Source organism: Panthera tigris, chromosome D4, assembly GCF_018350195.1.
Source record: "Panthera tigris isolate Pti1 chromosome D4, P.tigris_Pti1_mat1.1, whole genome shotgun sequence".
NCBI lineage: Eukaryota > Metazoa > Chordata > Mammalia > Carnivora > Felidae > Panthera > Panthera tigris.
In genome coordinates, this window is record NC_056672.1 from 8,406,888 (window position 1) to 8,429,929 (window position 23,042).

The window sequence follows — 23,042 nt, forward strand, 5'->3', positions numbered from 1 at the left end:
CTGTTGCTGGTTTACTATCTTGAACTCAGCTTGGGTTCCCCAAGGAACTCAGTGTTAGGTAGAGTTGATAAGCTACAACTTCATTAAAGAATGTAATCCCAGCAAAACAAGAATGAGAAGTACGAGAGATTCGGAGAAGGAGGGAGAGCTAATGCAGAAGCACATTACTCATCTGACCACCACATGGTATCAAACACCAAGAGACTGCTTGATCCCTCAGGGCCATCTCCAGAGGCTGAATGAACTACATCTCCAGACAGTGTATACAGAGGATTGGGGAGATTTGTCCACTGCCTGTTATCTCCCCTTTGGTCAACTGTTCACCCCTCAACATTAACTAGCCTATACCTTTGGGTTGTGAATGTGTGAACACCAGATGGGTCTCATGGCATCCATGCCCCAGAGTCAAGAGGAATACCCTCAGGTGGAAGTGGAAGGATGCACAGTGCCGGCCTGAGGTGACGCACCGTTGGGCTGTGCCCACATGGGGCCAAATGAGCTCGTACCTTGGCACGACAGGTCAGAATACATGGCTGAGGATTTCAGAGAACGGGTAAGACTGAGAGGATCTGAGGTGGCACTGAAATGGTGGTACACCACTTAAGGAACCAAAAGATACGTCTCAGTTTCCTTTCCAGGGTATTGTGAGCAGGTGGTATGCATCCATCATGGTGGACAAGGGCAGTGCCAGTTGAGTGATAGCAGGATGCCGGTGGTGGATGTCCTGTAGTCGTTTGTACTTATGAAAATCAGAAGTCTGTGCTTGCAAAGGATGAGGGAAGACAAATGCGGGAAATCTTCCACGGGCCCTGAGTGCTCTCTTCTCGCACCTGTCTACTCTGAGTCTACAAAATGCCTTATTGACCATGGCGCTGAGACTGCTAAATGTCTTATTGACCACAGTGCTGCTGAGAAACACATTATTTTTAAGGAAATCCATTCATCTGAATGGACAAACTGCTCAATTCCACTGAGAAGGTATTGGATGGTTTGTTCCCAGGCTAATTCTGCCTCCAAACAGAAATTTCTACTGAAGGTTCTTTTGGCTTAGCAAGAGTTTCGTGCCTTCTGGTCTTTCCCAAAAATATATTTGGCCTTGATAGTCACCGGTACCCAGAAACACCATGTGGACCAAATGAGAACATTTCAAATTGGAATATGATGTAACCGAATTTTTGTGGGAAGCCAAGTATATGGCACCACATACCACAGAGAGGGAACTTTTGAAGGAACACTGCCATGACCAGTGTAATCGTGTTTCAATTCCCATGTGCCCGTGTCCTTGTTCCATTTATGCCTTCACGGTTGCTTCACTGTAATCTCCTTTCAGCCACTGGTATTTCTTCTTGATATCCCCTCTGCTTCTCTGTGTATAGCTACAGTTCTGGCACCCACCTGGCTTTTGTGCACAGAAGAAGCCTCAGTTTCTACATTCATCTTTTATGTAACTTAGGTCAAACTCCTAGCTCTTCCACAGTATCCATCCCTTTGGCTACCCACATTGAGACCTTATTTTCTTTCTTTAACCATGTAGTGTCTCTTTCAGTGTTGCAGACACAGTACAAGTGTCCCAAGTGGAAGGAGTTCAAGTGCAATGCCAAGGTCCAAGCCAGGCTCGGGAAACTAACAGGGAGGTTTGGAGTAATGGAATAGATGACCCCAGTGTGGTCGAGGATGAGGCTGAATACACACTCTCCCTATGGGCAAAGTGCCTTTGTGAAGGAATCTGATCTTTAAAATGGTGAATTCCTCTTTCCATGCATTCACTACAGTTCCAGCAAGCAAGTTATGGGCTTGGAAGAAACTAAAATTTGTGATGGGAATAGGAGCATTTTAGACGTTGCGCACTTCACACTAGAGGGGAAGCCATTTTTAAAGTCATGGAGAGTGTTCGGGACTGCAGCTAGAAGGGCAGGTGCACGAGCCTTGGGGGTGTCTGTTACAAATAGAGCGGTGAATCCTTCATGCCGCATCTCAACAAAAACTCTTCAGTGTTTACAAACGGGCTTTTGTTCAGAGAAGAAGCTTGAACTTCCGTATTCATCTTTTTCGTAACCTAGCTCTTCCAGGATTTCTACTGTTGAGCCCATAGACAACAAATGCACATTTAGGAACTCATAGCTCCATACCCACGTCTCCTTTGCAGCTGTTGGAGGAAAACTCTTAGACTTGACCCTCACTGGCTCAGATGCCCAACCCTGGGATCATTGCCAAGACCAGGGCAATAAGATGCTCTGGTTGACTGGGACTGAACCACATGAGGCGAGGGCAGACATAAGACACCACCCAAGTCCCAAGGACTGAGTGTGAGGGAGGGATGCCTTCCAGAAGAAAATCTGGTGCTGTTACCAGAAGAAGAGCAACTGTTTGCTGCTTAGAACGAACAAGAGATGTCCACCTAATTGTCTTGATGGACCCACTCTTCCTCCTGATACAGGCTTCCATAGGTCCAATTGTTAGGCAAACCAGTAATGTCTACACTTATACCTGCACACCTAGGGATGCCCCTTGGATTCCTTTATGGAATCACAGGCTTGCCCTGACTTCTTACGAAAGATGCACAGTCTGAAGCTTGGTTTCTTTTAAGGACTGTGCATTTATTTCCCGCTCTTTTTTTTTTTATAGCAAAAAAAAAAAAAATAACCCATATTTTAAAAAATGTAAAGAGTATATACATATATCGCATATCAAATATAAGCCACATTACTTTGCTGGAGTTTAAACCCCAAAGACCAAAGACATCATGGGCCAAGCATCTTTATAGATACCACTTTACACAGTGGTATGTCTGCATTCTACAGATGGAGGAAATTGTCGCAGTTGGTATATATAAGAGATGTATAAGAAACTAAGAAGATATAATTTGTTCCTAGACATGCATCCTTTTCCTGTGAGCCATCCCCACAAGGCCACCCCAGCCACCCTCTCATTCTGCATCCACAGTACCACGAGCCCCATGTGTGTCTTTGGTGACGTTCTTCGATCCCTGTGTTTGTTTTCTAGTTCGTAGGGTTTATACATCTCTCCTCACATTGGCATAACCTTGGTTTGTAGGGTTTATATATCTCTCATCAGGTTGGCATAACCTTGGTTGTCACTGTTGGTAAAGTATATAGTACATTTAGACACAAAAAAGTTGCTTAATTGTCGGGGTGCCTGGGTGGCTCAGTCAGCTGGGTGTCTGACTTCGGCTCAGGTCATGATCTCACGGTCCGCGAGTTTGAGCCCCGCGTCGGGCTCTGTGCTGACAGCTCGGAGCCTGGAGCCTGCTTCAGATTCTGTGTCTCCCTCTCTCTCCACCCCTCCTCCTTCTCTCTCTCAAAATTAAACATTAAAAATTTTTTTAAAAAGAGTTGCTTAATTCTCAACAGCAGAATAGGGTCTTTCCTTCCTTTCCTTCCTTTTTTCCCTTTCTTTTCTTTCTTGTTTGTTTTTTTTCCAAGGGAAGGAAGCTCCTCAGTGGAGGTGAAGATGTAAAGATATTTTTTAAAGCAAAATGTGCGAGCTGTGCTGTGAGAGCGCATGTTCATATCGTCAAAGAGAGCGCTCACGTCACAGAAGCTCCCCTCTGTGAATGCAAGAGGCCGGTGCTGACTCCTCTAAGAGAACAAAGGCGGTACCACTTTCCTTCCAAGACAGATCCAGGAGGCTGGTGGGGAGAGATGTGTGGACGAGGAGGAAGGACAAAAACCAAGATGAACTGGTGAAGACCCAAGAACAAAGGAGGCCAGAGAGGTAGCTTCGCCCTCATGGCTCTCCAAGCTGAGCTCTGCGTGTAGAACCTGGAGAAGTTCATGTCCGCATAAACGGGTTGCCTCTTTCTCTGTGCTCTGGGTCTGTTTAGGCCTAGCTAATAGGACTGTTATTTTCCTTCTGGGCTCTCTTGGCAGGACTTTCCAGATGTTGCATGTATTATGGTGGAGAGGGAGGGGAAGGGAGTTGGAACTGGGAAGTCAGGAGAAGAAAACACACGTGGTCTCCGCCTTATGGGCTCATAAAGAGGCCATAAGTTAACTTGGAAAATAAAACCCACAGATGATGAAAACAATGGAAATTATCCCCAGCTTCCAAGTCAACAGACTCGTTTCCTGATTCATCCCCCCACATTGTCACTTAGGAGACCCAGAGAGATGCCAGCTCCCATCTGCTTTAATTATTTTGTGATGCATTTCAGAAGAAGATTTGAGATTTCTAAGAATCAGAAAGATGGTCTGGCCGGAAAGTTTTTAAAACCCAGGCGGTGGGCTGTTGGCCCACCGCAGTGCACACCCCAGGAGTGGTACCTCCGTGTACCACAATGATCATGGCTGTTGGGCTTTCACTGGCACCACACAAGGCAAAGGCACAGACTTGGTCCCTCTGAGGCTGGTTACAAGGGATAGAGAGCAGTTTGCAGCCTCAGGCACTGCCGGGTGGAAAGCTGCCTTTGTCCTTGGGGATTGTCCTTCCCCTACTTGGTGAGGATTGTAGAACCGGTAACTTAGGAGTAGTCAACCCCGGTTGCACATGAGAATCACCTGTTGAGCTTTGGAAACAGGCAGTAGGTTTACACCCTGGATCAAATGAATCGCAGTTGGAGGGATGCAGTCCAGGCGTCAGCTTTTTAAAAGCCTCCCAGGGATTCTAAAGGATGGACTTGAGTCCTTCTGGGCTTTCTGGGAAACTCTGTCCCACCTCCGTCCCTTTCCTTTCTTTCCCCCTCTCCCTCACTTTCCTTCTCCCCTTCCTTCCCTCTAATGAAAACTTTGTGACAGTGACTTATTTATTTCCCCCTAAAACACCTTCACTCTCCTTCTAAACACTGCAGTGTTTCCAGAATTTTCTAGACTTACAGGAGCCTTGTGTTCAATATACACATTCGTATTTTGGCTGCATTGTGGGCCAGCCTGTCCGTGCCCCTTGTTGGAAGGAGAAGATTAAGAAACACGTAATGCAACTGAACAATCTTGGGGTAATGATCTTCCATTTGTCCGTTTTCTTCATTGGCACCTGTGCCCATGCATAGGCCTGTTACGGACACCCAGTTTTCCGTTCATTCCCTCAAGATAGATAGATGAAAGCTAGCTACGTAACTGTTAATCCTAATAATATACCAGCCCTGTGCTAAGTATATATACACTGATGAATAAGAAAATACTTTTACTTTTAAATGGGCTAAACTTAAATATCGTATTGTAACACAAGATTTAATTTTTTTTTATTTTTTATTGTTTTAAATGTTTATTTTTGAGAGAAAGAGAGAGATACAGAGCATGAATAGGGGAGGGACAGAGAGAGGGAGACACAGAACCCGAAGTAGGCTCCAGGCTCCAAGCTGTCAGCACAGAGCCCGACCTGGGGCTTGAACTCAGCTCAGAGCCTGACACGGGCTCGAACTCACGAACTGTGAGATCATGACCTGAGCCGATGGACACTTAACCGGCTGAGCCACCCAGGCGCCCCTTAAAATGTTTTCAATGGGACCATTTGAGCTGAGTCTCAAAGACTGGGTAGGAATGAACAGGGCAAAAGAGGGGAAGGGGATTTCGAGGCAGAGGCGAAACCGAGCAGAGGCTGAGAGCTAAGAAATGGCTCATGCCCCTCAGGATCCACCTGCAATTCAGTGGTGTTGCTTTTCACTTGTCGGATAAGAACTGGCTGAGAGAGCATCCCAAGCAGACTCCGCGCCATCAGCCCAGAGCCCAGCTCAGGGCTGGAACCCACGAACCATCAGATCATGACCTGAGCTGAGGTCAAGAGTCAGAGGCATAACTCACTGAGCCACCCAGGCGCCCCCCCGCCCCGCCCCACCCCACCACCGGCCAAATAAAGCTACTCTTAATTGACACCCTAGATCTCTCCTCTCAAGAGTTTAGACCACTAGCCAAGCTGACCCAGAGCTCCTGCTGGGTCCCAGGTGTGGTCTGAGGCATGGTCCTTCTCTTACGTGAAGGTAAGACAGCCAGGGGTGTGCAGGTAAACACTTTGCCTCTGGCTCTCAGAAGGAAGAAAGCACAATGTGTCGAGTTTGTCCTTGTCGCCAGCCACAGATTTGAGAAGAACTGTGTGCAGTGTGCTGAGACAAGCAGGTTCCAGGCTCCCCACCAGGCACGGCCCTCGCTCACTTGGGACTCTCCCGCCGTCGGCCACCCCGGCAAGCGCCATTGGGAAGTTGCAGGCCTGAGGCTACAGCAGAATAGAAAAGAGAAATCTGTTTCCTGAAACAGGGGCTTTAGGGAGCTCAAGTCATGCTCTGGGTTGGATAATGAGGGGGCCAAGGAACTGTGTTTCAGGACTTGGGCAGTAGGTGCTAGAGTAGGCAGCCACTTTGGGGCCCGAGGTCAGAGGTGGGAGCCCAGAGCTTCTAAACATCCTCCTAAAAATCCTCAATAATCTTCCACAAATAATGTCCTTCACCTCAACCACCTCCCCCTTCTGTCTTTTCCCGCCGCAGGTCACGTACAGGTCTTCATGTTCGCTGGAGAAGATTCCTTCCTCTGTTTGTCCCCCTAGACCAGTTTCCCTTCCCATGTTCGCACACGTGCCCCAGGCTGCCTCTGAGGACCTGGGAGGTGGCCTCCCAGGACGTCACAGCTGTAAGGGGCTCGGGGACTCTGCGGAGGGGCAAGATGCACGGCGATTCTCTGTGTTCCCTCTTTCAGGCACCAGCAGTGTTTCTATGGGGTCAACCTGTCCAGTCTCCAGGGGGCCGCGGTGGACGAGTATTTCAGGCAGCCGATAGTGGTAAGTGTGCTTCATTCCAGGCTTTCCCCCCATGTGTTCGTCTATCGATCCGCTCGCTCGCCCGCTCGCTCACGCACCTGGGAGGCACCGTGTTGCCAGGCTCTGTGAAGCCGGCACAGAAGAGAAAAAAGAGCTCCTCGGAGCCCTGGGTTTTCGAGTGCTCCAGCTCTCATTTCCAATCAATGACGAAAACTCTCAGGGAATGATGCTGTCGGAGGCAAGGAGATTTTCTGACCGCCTTTCAATAAGTCACTTCTAATTCTCCCACTGCCCTGACTCACCCCGTGTACACACACAGCCCTGGTACCTGTTCAATAATTCATATCTTCCCATTGATTCTGGTGGCCTCAGGCATAGAGGAGGAAGCTCTGTAAAATAAATAGCTTAGATCAGGAGCTTTGCTGTCGAACACGTTGGGGTTTCAGTCGTGGCCCCATCCAACTGTGCGACCTTGGACAACAATAAGTTTGCATTAACCCAAACTGGCTTAATTACTGGGCTTCCAAAACCGCAAAGCCTGAAGCAAGGGACCTGTTGCAGGGGTTCAGACAATGTCACCCGAGTCTGATTTTTCCATCCTTGTAATTTGTCTCCATTGCCTCTGATTTCACCCTATTCTCAGTCAGGATCTCCCCTTGTGGTAGCAAGATGGCTTCAGGGACTCCAGCCTCAGACTCTTACAACTCTTTTAAGTCCCACAGGAGGACCTGCCTTTTTCCAGTAACTTGAGCCAGAGCCCCAGGATTAGTTTGGGTAGAGCCTGACCGCCCTCCCTTGGGTCGTGCTCCTGCATCTGAAACTATATTCAGGGGAAAAGTGATCACTGATTGGCCAAGCTAGGGTCACAGGCCACACCCGGAGCAGAGGTAGACTAAGTTTTTCTGGAACTTCCTGGAATGTGCAGAAGTGGTAAAATCTGGATGATTTTCAGATACACCAAACAGCTGCTCCTTAGCACTCAGGAAAGCATGAAGCACTTAGTGCTTGGCGTGTAGAAAACGTGAAATAATTGTTAGCTACTCTGACTGACAGTCATTCTCATTAAGCTCATGCCTTCTAAATCCTAACTCTTGTTGACTTAACACTTCAAGAGGAAAGCCACTTTACAGGCTTGCTTGGGTTCGGTTTATCCTGACCGAAAGATAATGCCTCTGCTTCCTTTCCCCCAAGGACACGTTTGACGTTAGGATTTTGATGGCTCGGACGGTCAAATACACGGTAAACTTCATGGATGCAGAAGAAGCAGATCTGCACAGGTTTGTAAATATCAGCATCACTCCTGGTCTTTAAAGCCTCTTCTCAGCCTTTCTCAGCCCCAGAACCTCAGTGCAGGGTTTTGCCGCTCACACAGGGGCGAGATCTCGGGTGTGAGTCACACACAGGGGTGGTATATCAATACTCGTTCCATTTTATTGCAAAACATGGATAATGCTGCTTCTTTCGTGTGTTGTTTTAAGAGCTGAATGAGAAAAACTAAGTAGTAATGGCTTAAACTTCTGCAACCACTCAGTGTTCTGAGCCCTTCACCTCCAATGACTCATTTCGTCCTCATGACAGTGCTCTACAGATGGAACTACTGTTACCTCCATTTTAATGGTGACAGATGTGAGGCAGAGTGGAACACGGGGTTTCAAAAGATCACAGAATTAGTATGTTAAAAAAATTTTTTTCAGCAGCAGGCAAACGTTTATTAATGTATAAGATTAGAAAGAATAGTAGTAGAGAGGGGACATTCAAAAGTGAATGCTCCCAACTTTCTTAATGTTTATTTATTTTTGAGAGAGAGAGAGAGCGAGAGAGAGAGCACGTACACAAGTGGGGGAGGGGCAGAGAGAGACAGCGACACAGAATCCGAAGTAGGCTCCAGGCTCCGAGCCATCAGCACAGAGCCCGATGCAGGGCACGAACTTATAAACCGTGAAATCATGACCTGAGCTGAAGTCAGATGCTCAACCAACTGAGTCACCCAGGTGCCCCATGAGTATATTGGACCTGGGATTTGAACCATTCAGAAGGCTCCAGAGTCTGGGCTGTTTGACCCCTCACTCAGGCCAGTGCCCACATTAATGTCAAGAAGAGTACAGCCTACTTTACATTAGGTGCTGGGCTAAGTGTTTCACAGGCCCTGGCTCCTTTTCAAAGAGGACACTCAGTAAATGTTAGCTTTTCCCTCCTCCCTCCACTTGAAGGGACTCTGTAATGGGAACTCACTCCTCAGATGGTGCTCTGAATCCCCTTTGGGTGATTTTTCACTGGTATTTTGCCTTTTTCTCTCTGGAAGGAGATCTCTATGCACATTTTTTTCTGGGTACGAAATTTAAGACCCAGCCAAGTTGTCATCTTTCCTGGACCCCTGAGGAAGCAAGGGCCAGACTCGAGCAGGTGCAGCTGGCCAACGCAAACCATCATCTGTCTGGAGATCACAACGGACGAAGGGTGCTGTGTCTAATCAGCGCAGGCTAGAACCTGCAGCACTAACAAAAAGAAACCTTGAAACAGAACAGATGGTTTAACTGACTGTGCCCCCAGGTGCCCCAAGAGACTCTTAACTATAGAGAACACACTGACGGCTGCTGGAGGGGAGGTGCATGGGGGGGATGGGCTAAATGGGGGATGGGCATTAAGGAGGGCCCTTGTGATGAGCCCTGGGTGTTCTGTGTAGGTGATAAATCACTAAATTCTGTTCCTGAAGCCAGACTACACTGTATGTTAACTAGCTTGAATTTAAATAAAATCTTGGAAAGAAAGAAAAAAGAAGCCTCGGTGGCTTATAACACAGGAGTCTCTCTCCCCGACCCTGTTTATCTATTGTGCCCAGCTTTCACTCTGTACAGCATCACCCACCCTGGTGCACCAGCCTCTGTCTGGAACAGTCCTCCTCACTGAGGAAAGAGAACGATCGTGGCGAAGTCTGTACTGGTAATAAGAGCTTCTGCCTGGAAATGACACAGATCACTTCTGTTCACATTTAATTGGCCAAAGTAAATCACGTGGCCGGGCCTGAGCCTGGGTGAGAAGATAATTGCGACACTACCCTATGCCCAGCTCAAGAGAACTGGCATTTGGGAACAACTCCAGTAAGTACCACAGGCCCAGACAAAATGGACTTCTATTGACTTTATCTGCTGTTCCGGGCCCCCTCCTGAGTCCCAGGGAATTTTTTGAAAACTACATCTGTGTTGACTTCCCAGAGATGTCACCTGTCATTCAGTTTATTTGTGTGTTGATTCAGCAAACGTTTATGGAGATCCTACCCTGTGCCAGATAGAGTGCTGGGGCTTGCACAGGTGCAAAAGGTAATTTTTAAAAGTCTACCCTTGGGGTGCCTGCGTGGCTCAGTCGATTATACATCTGGCTCTTGATTTCAGCTTGGGTCACGATCCCAGGGTAGTGGGACCGAGCCCCACATCAGGCTCCACACTGAGCACGGAGTCTGTTTAGGATTCTCTCTCTCTCTCTCTCTCTAAAAAAGAAAAAACAATAAATACATAAATTAATTAACAAAAATTTTTAAAAAAATTAAAAAAATAGGGGCGCCTGGGTGGCTCAGTCGGTTAAACGTCCAACTTCAGCTCAGGTCATGATATCACAGTTCGTGGGTTCAGGCCCCACATCAGGCTCTGTGCTGACAGCTCGGAGCCTGGAGCCTGCTTCGGATTCTGTGTCTCTCCATCTCTCAGCCCCTCCCCTGCCCATGCTCTGTGTCTCTCTGTCTCTCAATAATAAACGTTAAAAAAAATTTTTTTAATTAAATTTAATTTTTAAAAAGTCTACCCTTGAAGAGTTCATAGTCTATTTAGGGGAATGCAAAAAAACAGGAGGAAATAATGGCCATGCAATGTCAAAAATTCAGTGTGATCGGTACAATGGAAAACTCTAGAAATGCTCTGCCACAGGGTGAAAGAAGTTAGGGCTTTGGGGGGCACCATAAATGCAAATAAGGTACCACCTCCCTTGAAAATCTTTAGAGCACTCTCTAAAACATGTCTCCCCTTAGCGGTGGACGAATAATACCATCTTGTAGCTGTGTAACACTTTTATAGTTTGCAAAGCCCTCCCGTACACATTTTTCCCCATTTGAGCACACGAGGACCTTGCAAAGGGAAGTAGGAGAGAGCCTTCATCGCCCATCAATGGATGAGGCGACTGAGGCTCAGGGAATTTAAGTGACTTGTCAAGTAAGCACCTAGATTTTGTTGCACCTTCCCCACTGTTCTTCCTGTTCCTGCTCATCATGCATTTGGTATAAACCATGGCCGCCTCGGCGTGATGCTTGCCGTAGCCTGGTGGGAAACTCGTGCAGAGTTTTGTCAAGACGCAGAATTCTCCCATGTGTGGCATCACCCAGGCATTAATCACACACTGAGAGAATCTTGCTGCCAAGACAACTGTGCTTAAGAGGGAAGGAAAATATTCCGTGATTTTCCCCAATCCCACAAATGCGTCTAGTGTGCCTGTCAACAACAACAAAATAATTCCAAATGTTTCTACGCTCTCTCCTTTTTCTTTCCTTGCAGAGTAGAAATCCCCTTTGTGTTTCAGATGACACAGTCTGGCCTCATCCACGGCCTGGCGTTCTGGTTTGACGTGGCCTTTGTTGGATCTGTGTAAGTGTCACCCCTTCCTTGACTACTCTGTCCTACGCCATCCTCTGTGTTGTGTAGTCGTGGCTTGAAAGTGTTTTGAAGTTGATTTCAACAGTAATACTTGTTTCTCTAGGTTCCGAGAAAGGAAGGCACTTTTAGATTTTAGGGCGAAGTCAAAATGAGACAATTTTCCATGGTGTCCTCTCAGCTTTGGCTAACGTAGTGTAAAACCTCTTGAGCCAACTGGATTGAGACTTAAAGGGATGGGAAAGGGTCTGTGCTTCATCAGCCCTCTTGGTCTATTCCAGAATAGAGGGTGGGAAGGACCCCCAGCCCCTGCCTTGGCTTCCAGCATGTTATCCTGGTTAGAGAACCTCCTGTACCTGAGTGATACCTGGAATCCTACCTTCCCTGACTCTGTTCACGCCCTCAGCCTCACAGAAGATGCTAGAGAGTCCTTCCTCAATGATCAGGCAGGCATATACCACTAATGCTAATTGCAACATGAGGTCGTTTCATCGTGTCTTCCTTGCCCTTCCTGAAGAACTTGGAAAGCTTCAGAGGAAAGAGGAGAAAGACCACCTACAAGTTGACTGTCCGTGTTTGGTCTTCCTCGTAAGGGCTGTGCCATTACCGTACCCCCAAACGTCTACTCTCCTCCTGACTCCCCTACTCTCTTGCCAGGCTTTCTCGTGCTCTCTGACTGGTGAACCCAGTAGCTCTGGGTCACATGACCAGGTGAAAGGAAAGCTTTTGCATTACACTCCTCTCTTCTCCTTGTAAAAACATCCAGGCTTATCAAGACATCTGCGGAGAACAGAAGTGCCCGTGGGGGTGGGGATGCTCAGGGAGCTTGTGGGGGTGGGGATGCTCCGGGGAGGAGGGGACCCCCAGCAGCCTCATCTGGGCTGACAATCAGAGAAAAAGAAAATGCTGTACAAGTCGTCCCTACACCGCAGAAGCATATTTGTTCAAGGAATCCATACATTGGTTTCTCAGACTTTCCCCCAGTGAATCTGTTCCTGCAGAGCTAAGGGAGAGAAGCTTGAAGTGGCCTGCTCCAAGGGGACAGTTCCTATGAAGTGAAATGCTTTATCCTATAAAGCTTTAGACAGCTTGCATCCTGCTCCCGCATGTGCCTGAGTATATTTTGATAGAAGAGTGGTTTATATTACTTAGCGGTGAAATTTTGTAAAATGCACCCCCCACCCCCCCCACCCCCCTCGCTGCAACATCTTCAAGTCAAAATAGACCCTGTAGGGGTCAGCTGTGTGTTCCACGCACACCTTATTCCATCCAAAACAGCGACACGTTTGGGTGAGTCACCAGGACAGGTGACCTTGGTGTTTGGAGGCACAGCCAGGTATTCTCGCATCTTCGTATGAAATGAAGAACGCCCATGTAAACACTGTCACACACACATACATGTGTGGGACGTCTGAACTGGAAGGACAGCAGAGACCATCTGCCCCAGGGCTTTTCTTGCTTCCAGAAGCCCTCTCAGGTTCCCTGAACAGGTTGGCATGAGATGGTAGGAGGCCAGACTCCAGACTTGTTATCTTGAGAGACACTTTTCAGACAACTCAGTTCCCAACTTAACTCTATTCCTTGTTGGGCTTCTAACGAACTTTGATTCAGAAAGACAGATTGAAGGGCACCCGAATGGTGCAGTCTGTTGAGGGGCCGACTCTTGATCTCGGCTCAGGTCAGGATCTCACGGTTTGTGGGTTCGAGCCCCACGTCTTCCATCACTGCAGACCCTGCTTGGGATTCTCTCTCCCTATCTCTCTCTCTGCCCCTCCCCTGCTCATGTTTGTTCTCTCTGTCTCTCTCTTCCTCTCTCTCTCTCTCTGTCTCTCTGTCTCTCTCTCTCAAAATAAATAAACTTAACAAAAAAGACAGATTGACAGAATGGCCAAATCCACAGGTTTGAAGCCTGGCTCTCCAACTGTCTTCTGTGTGATGCTGGGCATGTCCTTTAACCTCCCTGTGCTGACTTTATCGAGTTACTGTATAGACTTAGTGAGGGAATATATATAAAGCTCTTGGGACATTGCCATGGCAATGACCTAAACTGAGCTACCCTTACCTTAAAAGGATTCCATGAGTTGAAAACTCTGCAAACCAACTATCAACCTAAGTCCCCAGTGCAATCCATGCAATATGGCCCCAGAACGTAACTGACTTTTAACTCTTCTCCCGTCCCACAGGGTAACTGTTTGGCTGTCGACAGCCCCAACTGAGCCTCTGACTCATTGGTATCAGGTGCGGTGCCTTCTCCACACTCCCCTCTTTGCCAAAGAAGGAGAGACCCTCTCAGGGAAAGTGCTGTTTGTAGCCAACAGACGGTAAGCTGGGAAGTAGACTACTGACTACTGGGCACGGGGGTGCGAGAGGTGGGAGCGTTTTCAGCACCTCGAAATGGGCAGCAGGCTTTACAAAAGCCCAGCTCACTCTGCTACCAAGACAGCAAACATCTTCCTTGCGATGAGGGCCACAGGGATGGGGAGCTTGGGGTGACTCAAGGGCAGTGGGGGTTCTCCACCTGACCACGGAGGTGGTCGGAGTGCTTGCCAAACGCTTGAATTATCAAGTGCTTGAAATCCCACATCAACTCCTGACCTTCCTTGCATCCAGCCACACGCCCTCAAATTTAGTACAATACCATCGATTTGTTCCCCAGGGGACAGGCACAGCAGGGCGATGTGTGGTGTGGGCACAGCAGGACTGGCTGTGTCCCTCTGGTAATGGATTTCACGAGGCCTCTCCTCTGCAGTGATGACTTTGATTTATCTCATTTTTAAGATGCTCTATTTTCTTTCACCTTGTTGGAGTTTCTCCAGAGTGAATCAGGGGAGAAAGGAATAGCGGAGCAGTTCAAGGACTCTCAAGATATTAAGGGTACTCAGAGATCATCTCACTCAACTTCCTTCTCTCCCTACCTCCCACCTCTTCTCGGACCTGCACTTGAACACTCCTGTGATGGAGAGCTCATCCCCTTACAAATCAACCCTTCCATTTTTTTTTAATGTTTATTTATTTTTGAGAGAGAGACAGAGCATGAGCAGAGGAGGGGCAGAGAGAGAGGGAGACGCAGAATCCCAAGCAGGCTCTAGACTCCGAGCTGTCAGCACAGAGCCCCGTGTGAGGCTCGAACTCACGAACCGTGAGATCAGGACCTGAGCTGAGGTTGGACACTTAACCAGCTGAGCCGCCAGGTGCCCCAACCCTTCCATTTTCAAAGTCTATATTTCTTTCATTACAAAAACCTAACACGCTCACATATAAATTCAAAACTACAAAAGTGTCTGGAGTCCACACTCGCTGCCACCCCTCACCCACTCTCCAGATGGGACCCCTTGGTCCATATGCTTCCAGGTGATTTTTCTGTGCATGTACTAATAACATCATTGTGGGGTTTTTATTGTTGTTTTACAAGAAGATTCAACTAGCCGTCTCCCACTTAAGTTTTCACTTAGCATTAAGTCCTGAATCTGTGCACATAGATCTGCTTTTTTATTTTAATCGATGCATAATAGTGGAGGGCATAGGTGTATTGCATGTCTTTTTAAAAATCACTGACAGAGGGGCATCTCCATGGCTCAGTTGGGTAAGCATCTGACTCTTGGTTTCAGCTCAGGTCATGATCTCATCGTTCGTGGGTTTGAGCCCCTCACTGGGCTCTGTGCTGACAGCACGGAGCCTGCTTCGGATTCTCTCCCTCTTTCTTTCTCTCCTCCTCCCCTGCTCGCTCATGCTGCCTCTCTCTCTCAAAATAAATAAATAAACTTAAAAAAAACATTTTTTTAAAAAACTGCTGATGGGTTGATACTTGGGTTGCTTCCCACGTTTCCCCCTTTTTTTGGCCACTGTGAAAAACTCTGCCCTAAATACCCTTGAACATAAAGCTTGCACAGGGACAAGAATATTTCTACATGAGATCCCTAGAAATGGAGATGTTAGATCAAAGGGTATATACCTGTGACACTCTGATAAATACTACCTTTTGTGTATTTTATGTATTTGTACCTTTATGTGCAACCTCAATGGTTGCACCAATGTCCACTCACGGTGATGGACGGCCATGGACGGCCAGGCTCATTTCTGCACTTCTTTCCCTACACTGCCTGTGATTGGTCTCTGTGGCTTTTGCCAGTAGTGATGTGTGTGCACATGTGAGGGAAGGGAGAAAGAGAACGTTAAGCAGGCTTCTCACCCAGCCCAGAGCCTGATGCAGGGCTTGACCACACACGCAGGTCTAGGATCGTGACTTGAGCCAAAGTCAAGAGTCAGACGCTCAACTACCCAGGTGCCCCTACAAATACAATTTTTATTTTATTTTATTTATTTTATTTTATTTTATTTTATTTTATTTTATTTTATTTTATTTTATTTTATTTTAATGTTTTTTATTTTTGAGAAAGACAGAGACAGAATGTGGGTGGGTTAGGGGCAGAGAGAGGGAGACACAGAATCCGAAGCAGGCTCCAGCTCCGAGCTGTCAGCGCAGAGCCCGACACGGGGCCTGAACTCAGGAAGTGTGAGATCATGACCTGAGCCGAAGCCGGTCGCTCAACTGACTGAACCACCCAGGCACCCCTCCAAATATAATTTTTAAAAGTTGCATCTGGTTGTTTTGGTTTATATTTGTTTAATTACTAATAGGGGTAAATAACTTTTCATATGGTCTTTGGTTATTGATGTCTTGTACTTCAAACATCTCTGATCATTAAAAAATCATTCTTGCTGTTGATCCTACAAGTACTTCCTAGTAAGTCTACTCATTGACCTTACTTTCACTTCTGAGTCTGTTCCAGGCTCCAAATGGCAGTTGTTGAAATATTTGGAGAGCTCTACCAAAATCCTGCCAGTCTTCCTGGCTGGCTATAGGCTAACATCCTGTAAGAGTGATTTTTAAATTGTTGGAGGTTCTAAGCCCGCCCCTCTGGAGAGTTGGTGGGACTTTTCTGGAAAGTAATTTACAAGAAGGGAGTTCCTGTGGCGGGAGAGACATGACCATCTTTGGGCGGTCTGTTTTCCTCGACTCCCATTCTCTCTCCTTCTGTGCCGCTGCAGAGTCATCCTGCTTCCTGCCAACATGGCTCCTCTTCTGCTTGTTTCTGTGGTTCTACCATATTGCAGTTTTAGGCACGTCTTGCCCGCCCCAGTGCCTGCACAAGACATTACACACTTAAGGAATAAAGCTTTTGCATTTCAGAAAATGCTCCTCATCCTCAGCTTGGGTGTTTTGGGGAGCACTCTCTGAGATGCGCCCCCCTCTGGGCTCTCTTGCTTCTCTTGGCACTTCTGTGCTTTTTCCCATGTGCCTTACAGCCAATGCCAAGTGCTTCTGTAGCCCTTATACATGAGGTAGAGACTGCAGATTCTATCTTTCTCCCAGTTTTACAGAAAATGAGGTCCCTGCAGTGTCTTTCTCTTCTGCTTGTTTAGGGGATGGTTTCCAGGAGGCAAAGTTGGGAAATGCTGATTTATTCCGCGTTCATCCTGGAAGTCACCACTTTCTTCCTCAATCCTCATAAACCATCTATTTAATGACGAGTTCTAAAGAAAAAAAATTACTAAGGAGCAGTAGCCAACATCAGCTTGGAGTTGGGACTTGCCTTTTCTTCTTAACATTCTTTTGCTTTCAGATATATATATTTGAAAGTATCTTAGGGTATCATTAGGTGGGTGGATTTAAATCATCTTATTTTCCTATTACTTTTTTCTTTCTTTTAAACAAAACCTTTTTTTTAATGTTTATTTATTTTTGAGGAAAGAGACAGAGCAGAAGCAGGGGAGGGGCAGAGAGAGGGGGAGACACAGAATCTGAAGCAGGCTTCAGGCTCTGAGCTGTCAGCACAGAGCCCGATGCGGGGTTTGAACTCATGAACCATGAGAACATGACCTGAGCTGAAGTCCGACATTCAACTGACTGAGCCACCCAGGCGCCCCTCCATTATTTTTTTCTAACATATCTTGGGTTTCATCCTTCTCAGTCATATTTTTTGACCCTCCTCTCCTTTATTCCCCCGATGGGTAAGAAAGAAGCAAACCATTTACCTCATACACCTGTGTCATGACTCGCGGGTTCCTCCAGCCTTCCATACCTTTCTTAAAGCACCAATGTTGTATCACTGTTATTTGCCTATATGTGAACTTCCCAAAAAGAAGGCCCGAGTCTCATTCTATGGTGTATCCCTCCTGACTTAATTCATTTCAGAGATTCGGCAGTGATGTGGAAGGACCACCTGAATGAAGAAGTCATGTCAGGATCCTCCTTTTAGTACGAATTTAGTCTGGCTCAGTTGAAAGAAGACGCTAAGAGATTATGGACACATGATACTTAGCAGCAGGAAGAAAGGGAGGAAGGCGGAAGGAAGATTTTTTTTTTAATATATTAAAAAAGATTTTTTTTAACGTGTATTCATTTCCTGAGAGAGACAGAGCACGAGCAGGGGATGGGCAGAGAGAGAGGGAGACACAGAATCCAAAGCAGTTTCCAGGCTCAGAGTTGTCAGCACGGAGCCCGACGTAGGGCTTGAATTCATGAACCGCAAGATCGTGACCTGAGCTGAAGTCGGAGGCTTAACCGACTGAACCACCCAGGTGCCCCTTTAATATTTTTTAAATGTGATTTTTTAAAGTTTATTTATTATGAGAGAGAAAGCATTAGTGGGAGTGGAACAGAGAGAGAGGAGGGAGAGAGAATCCCAAGCAGTCTTCACATCATCAGTGCCAAGCATGATGCAGGGCTTGAACCCACAAACTCTGAGGTCATGACCTGAGACATGACCAGGCTTTGGCAAATGTTAAAGGAGAGAACATAGTATAGTCATCAGCACACAGTAGGTCCACAGAAAATCTTAGTTCCGTTTTTTCCCGCCTTCTTCTCTTCCTTACTCTCATTTTTGCTTTAAAATTATTACTTTCTTTGGCATTTTCTCCAAACTCAGCACTTCCTTAATGTCAGTGCTTTGATGTTCTTTTCAGTCAGGTGCTGCTGGTTTGTCCTGCCTTTGGATAGGATCTCCCCCTTCCTTATTGTCAAATATTCTTTTAAACTCTGGCCTCCCGGGAGAACTGCCCCCCCCCGCCCCCGGGGTAAGCCACACTGGCGTGACAATGGCTGCCCTTTTCTTCCCAGCCAGGACCCCTTGGGATCGTATTGTTAGCGTTTTATTTTCCACATACTTCCATCATTCTTCGGCTGTCATTCATATTATTGCTGTGGACAGTAAAACAGAACTTATGTTTTTTATGAACTTTATGAAATGTATACCCCTCAAGTGCACAGAAGCTGGTGTCCATGAAGTTTTCTGATCGTGTGCACCTCGGAGTAAAGACATTTTGTATATGCGTCCCCCGATTATAGACTAGCATTTATCTTATAATTCTGTGAATGTACTACAGTAATAATAGAAAGTATAAAGTGGAGTGCTCGATATAGAGATATATATACTATATACTATTTATATACTATTTATATATATACACACACATGCATAGACATGTCTCTGTGTATATACACACATAGAAACTTACATGGTGTGTACGTCATAGGACACAAAATTAGAAATAAAAAGAATGAATGGAAAAAAACAAATATACGTAGGCTGACTTGGGGTCTAGCTCAGCCACTCACCCTGGGCCAAGATTTTTTGGAATATACTTTAAAATTTGGGGATCCCTATGAAGGTCTGCAGTACTCAGGTCTGCCAGGGAATTTGGTTTTCAGAGCGTTCCTTGTGTTATGAAACTGGAAGGAATGCTGACCAAAGAGTTAAAGGTTTGGCAGCTCCAAGTGGCGCTCCCAAAGGTCATCTCTAAACTGCTCTGTTTTGCGCTCAACTTTCCTCAGACCAAATATCTACGGGTCTGGACAGCTGCATCGGCAGGAGCTCTGGGGCGAAACTCTTGTCGATGATCGGGAACAGTGAGGCATTAGCATGCGCGGGCTCAGCTTTAAGGGATGTTTCTTTGTCCTTTGTTACTCAGATTCTTCTGGCTCTGACCAATGTCTCCACCGCCCAGTTGGTATTTACTCAGTGATGTTGTACCACATTGTCTGCGGTGTAATCAGATTCTCACTGAACCGTCCTGCCTTAGCAAAACCCGAGAAAGTAGGTGAGCATAATAGAGAATGAATCCAGCACTTTCCTAGTGACTTCACTAGTGTTCAGTATGTGTTAGGTGAACACGTGTATTCGTTTCCCAGGGCTGAAAATTTTAAAAATCGGGGCACCTGGGTGGCTCAGTCAGTTGAGCATCAGACTCTCGATTTCAGGTCAGGTCACGATCTCGCAATCATGATATCGAGCCCCACAGTGGACTCTGCACTGGTCATGGAGCCTGCTTAAGAGTCTCTCTTTCCCTCTTCCTCTGCCCTTTTCTCTCTATCAAAAAAGAAAGAATTAAAAATCGGAGCTAAGTATTTTCTTCCACCCCCCCGTGTACCCTCTTGGGGCACACTCAAACCCCTCTGAAGAACGCTGGTCCAGGGTCCATTCTACTGAGGTTCTCATTCCTTCCTTCGCCTATCGGTAAACCCTCAGTGACTTGAGTCATTTTTTTTCTTTTTTTTACTTTTTTTTTTTAATTTAAACTTTAGTTAACATACAGTGCAATATTGGTTTCCAGAGTAGAATTCGGTGATTCATCGCTTACATACAACACGCAGTGCTCATCACAAGTACCTTCCCTAATGCCCGTCACCCATCTAGCCCAGCCCCCCCCCCACCTCCCTCCATCAACCCTCAGTTTGTTCTCTATTGTTAAGTCTCTTACGCTTCCAATATCTGTTATTCCAAAAGGAATGTTGGTATGAGAAACAATGATATTTTTTATGTTTTTTTGGTTTTTTTTTAAATTTATTTAGTGTTATTTTTAAATATAATTTATTGTCAAAGTGGCTACCACACAGTGTGTAAAGTGTGCTCTTGGTTTTTGGGGTAGATGGTTTTGCACTCAATTCTTGAACTAAAGGATGTCCCCTCTTAGGTCATTTGTTCCATCTCTGTAGATTTAAAAAAATTTTTTTAATGTTTATTCATTTTTTGAGAGAGAGAAGGAGACAGAGTGCCAGCAGGGGAGGGGTAGAGAGAGAGGAAGACACAGCATCCGAAGCAGGTGCCAGGCTCTGAGCCATCAGCGCAGAGCCCAGTGTGGGGCTCAAACCCATGAACTGTGAGATCATGACCTGAGGGGAGATCAAGAGACAGACACTTGACCCACTGAGCCACCCAAGCGCCTTCCTATGTAGCATTCTGGAAAGAGCCTTGCTGAACAACACCCTAGAGCAGGAACTTCCTGTCTGTTCTTCCAGACCCCACCTGGAACCTTTCAGTTCTCTGTTGTGTCATATGCGCATCCATGGACACACACATTTGCTCAGACCTCGGGGTACTCTGTTTCTGCATTAAGTCTTACGTTCATTGCTTTAAATATTGTTAAGAAGGCATCTCTCATTTGGGAAAATAAGTAAGTGTGTCCCTCCCTGATTTCTCAGCCTTTTTATGATTCCAGCAAGGGCCGCCCTTATTCCTAAGGAGCTCACTGTCTCAGTATCTCGCTTTCCTTGTGTCTCCCTTCAAGTATCACAAACGCAGTGAACTCCTCCTCGATGTATCATGAAGGGAACATTTTATAACGAAATAATTCGGAGTCAGTTACATGAGTTGAAATACAATCAAAAGACATTGATTTTTTGTTTTTTAATCTATGCCCATCTTTCCCTCTTACTTTGTTTGGCCCCGATAAAAATCTGGAACTTGAGGTACAGGCTTCACAGGATGTGACATTATACATCAGCCTGCCCAGGCCACTATTGGTGACAACAGGGTGAGAGGCATTTGTAACACTCAGTAATTTCTGGAATTTGACACAGAAGCCAGAGACCATCAAGGAAATTCCAGTTAAAGTAATCAATGATATGTTAACCCCAGGCATTTAAAATATTAAGGATTGGAAGATATGTAATGAAATTAGCACTTTTATACTTTGTAGGTGAGGAAGTAGTTTAGTCCACTTTCTGGAAGATGTTTTAGCAATAGGTGCTGGGAACCTTAAATATTTATGTGCTTTAGCCTGGCGAGTCTAACACTGAGAATTATTCCAGGCAAATAATCGCCAATAGGACATAAAGATGTACTACGAGAATGTCCTCTGCTGCAGAATATCTGTCGTCAAATTAGGCTTTTGTTACTAAACGCAATAATATGTTATAACATGTTTGTAATACGTTATAAAAATGTAAATATTTGATCATGGGGCATCATTAATTATCCTGTGTAATGCCCGTTAGTGCCACTGAAAAATGTGTTGTCAAGAATTATAGGATAAATGCTTGTTTATGTTAAATCAAACTAGGAGATATGAAGGAATATTTAAGATCATTGTATTAAAAATTCACATTTATGAAAACCATAGAAGGAAAAATACACAGGAAAATACTCTATAGTGTTAGCTGGAAGATTCTTTGTCTAGTGACATCATGAATTCTTTTATTTAATTTCTCTTTTTCCTTATTTTTCAGTTATTCTACAGTGAATAGGTAGCACTTTATAATCCAAAGAAATACATTTGTTGTTGAATACATACGACTAATAAAAATCCCACAAACATAGGTCCTTCAGATTAGCCATCAAAGATATGTCATATGACTTGTTCTTATCAGCCAATTCCCACTGGAATTATATGAGCCTTCATCTGGGGCCTCTGAAAATCAGTCACATTTATTGACTGTTTTATGTCAGTTTAAGACTTTAACATGTCCAGTCTCTGCACGAGTAAGATTATTTTGGTTACTTCGGTGGGTGACCCATAAAGTGCCTCTATTAATTAAAGCCATTTCTGTCCTTGGCTGTTGATGAAACCAGAAATACCATTAACTTTGTAATTTTTAGCTCAAGAGATTACAACTGCCAAACTCTTCTAACAAATAAACAAGGCCTTCTGTTGCCTCTGCTAACGTTGGTAGCATCCCCATAAACACACACGACCGTAGACGAGATGCCAACCCCACACTCTTAAAACCCTCGTGAAGTAAGTAGGTATGTGTACAAGGTGCCTTCAGTGTGTGTGAAGAGGTGACCGGCCTCGTAAAATGATGGAGTTGTTTTGTTTTTTTGTTTTGTTTTCTGCCATACAGACAGAGCTATGACATTCATATCGTGGCGCTGGTAAACCAGACAGGCTTCAGATCTGGGAACATCCTCGATCTAAAGAATCCTTTCTTTAGGTAAGAAATGCTCTCAGCCGTGTCCCAGCCATGTGTATAAAATCTCAGTGGACCATATGACCGGGTAAAGAGGTTCAGAATAATTCCACCTTTCCTAAGAGGAGAAGAGGCATCTACCCTTCCTCCTTAAGGAGACTTAGATCCTATGATGGAGTTGAGTGTTCTAGTTCCATTAAATGGAATTCAATATGTAACAACCTGATCTTGAAACCACAAAGAGTCCTACAAAGTGAATTCTCGTTCCAGCTGAGCTATAATGAGCTGCGTGACCTTGGGCAAAGTCACTTCCTTCTGGTATTTGGTTTTCTCATCTGCATGATGTGGAGTTTAAATATGGGCTCCTCTGACCTTCATTCACTAACAGATGGTTTTGTGCCGCATTTATTCCACTACACCTGAAACATGAAGTCCATTTAAAGTAAGTTTGTGAGATATTTTTGAGATCACGTAAGTCAGGACAAACCCCTCTTTAGAAGCCATGCAGGTTTTGTCTG

At 45.7% G+C, this 23,042-nt stretch overlaps 1 protein-coding gene across 1 annotated transcript in view; it reads left to right on the forward strand.

The window, feature by feature from the left end:
- The window catches only part of LOC102953168 (histone-arginine methyltransferase CARM1-like), a 186,421-nt gene extending 163,869 nt beyond the window's left edge, over positions 1–22,552 (forward strand). Inside the window, exons 9-13 of the mRNA XM_015542955.2 lie at positions 6,642–6,723; positions 7,894–7,979; positions 11,241–11,330; positions 13,520–13,657; positions 22,459–22,552. Of these exons, the coding sequence (XP_015398441.2) occupies positions 6,642–6,723; positions 7,894–7,979; positions 11,241–11,330; positions 13,520–13,657; positions 22,459–22,552 (490 nt within the window). The remainder of the gene's footprint in view (positions 1–6,641; positions 6,724–7,893; positions 7,980–11,240; positions 11,331–13,519; positions 13,658–22,458) is intronic.
- The last annotated feature ends 490 nt before the right edge of the window (positions 22,553–23,042 follow it).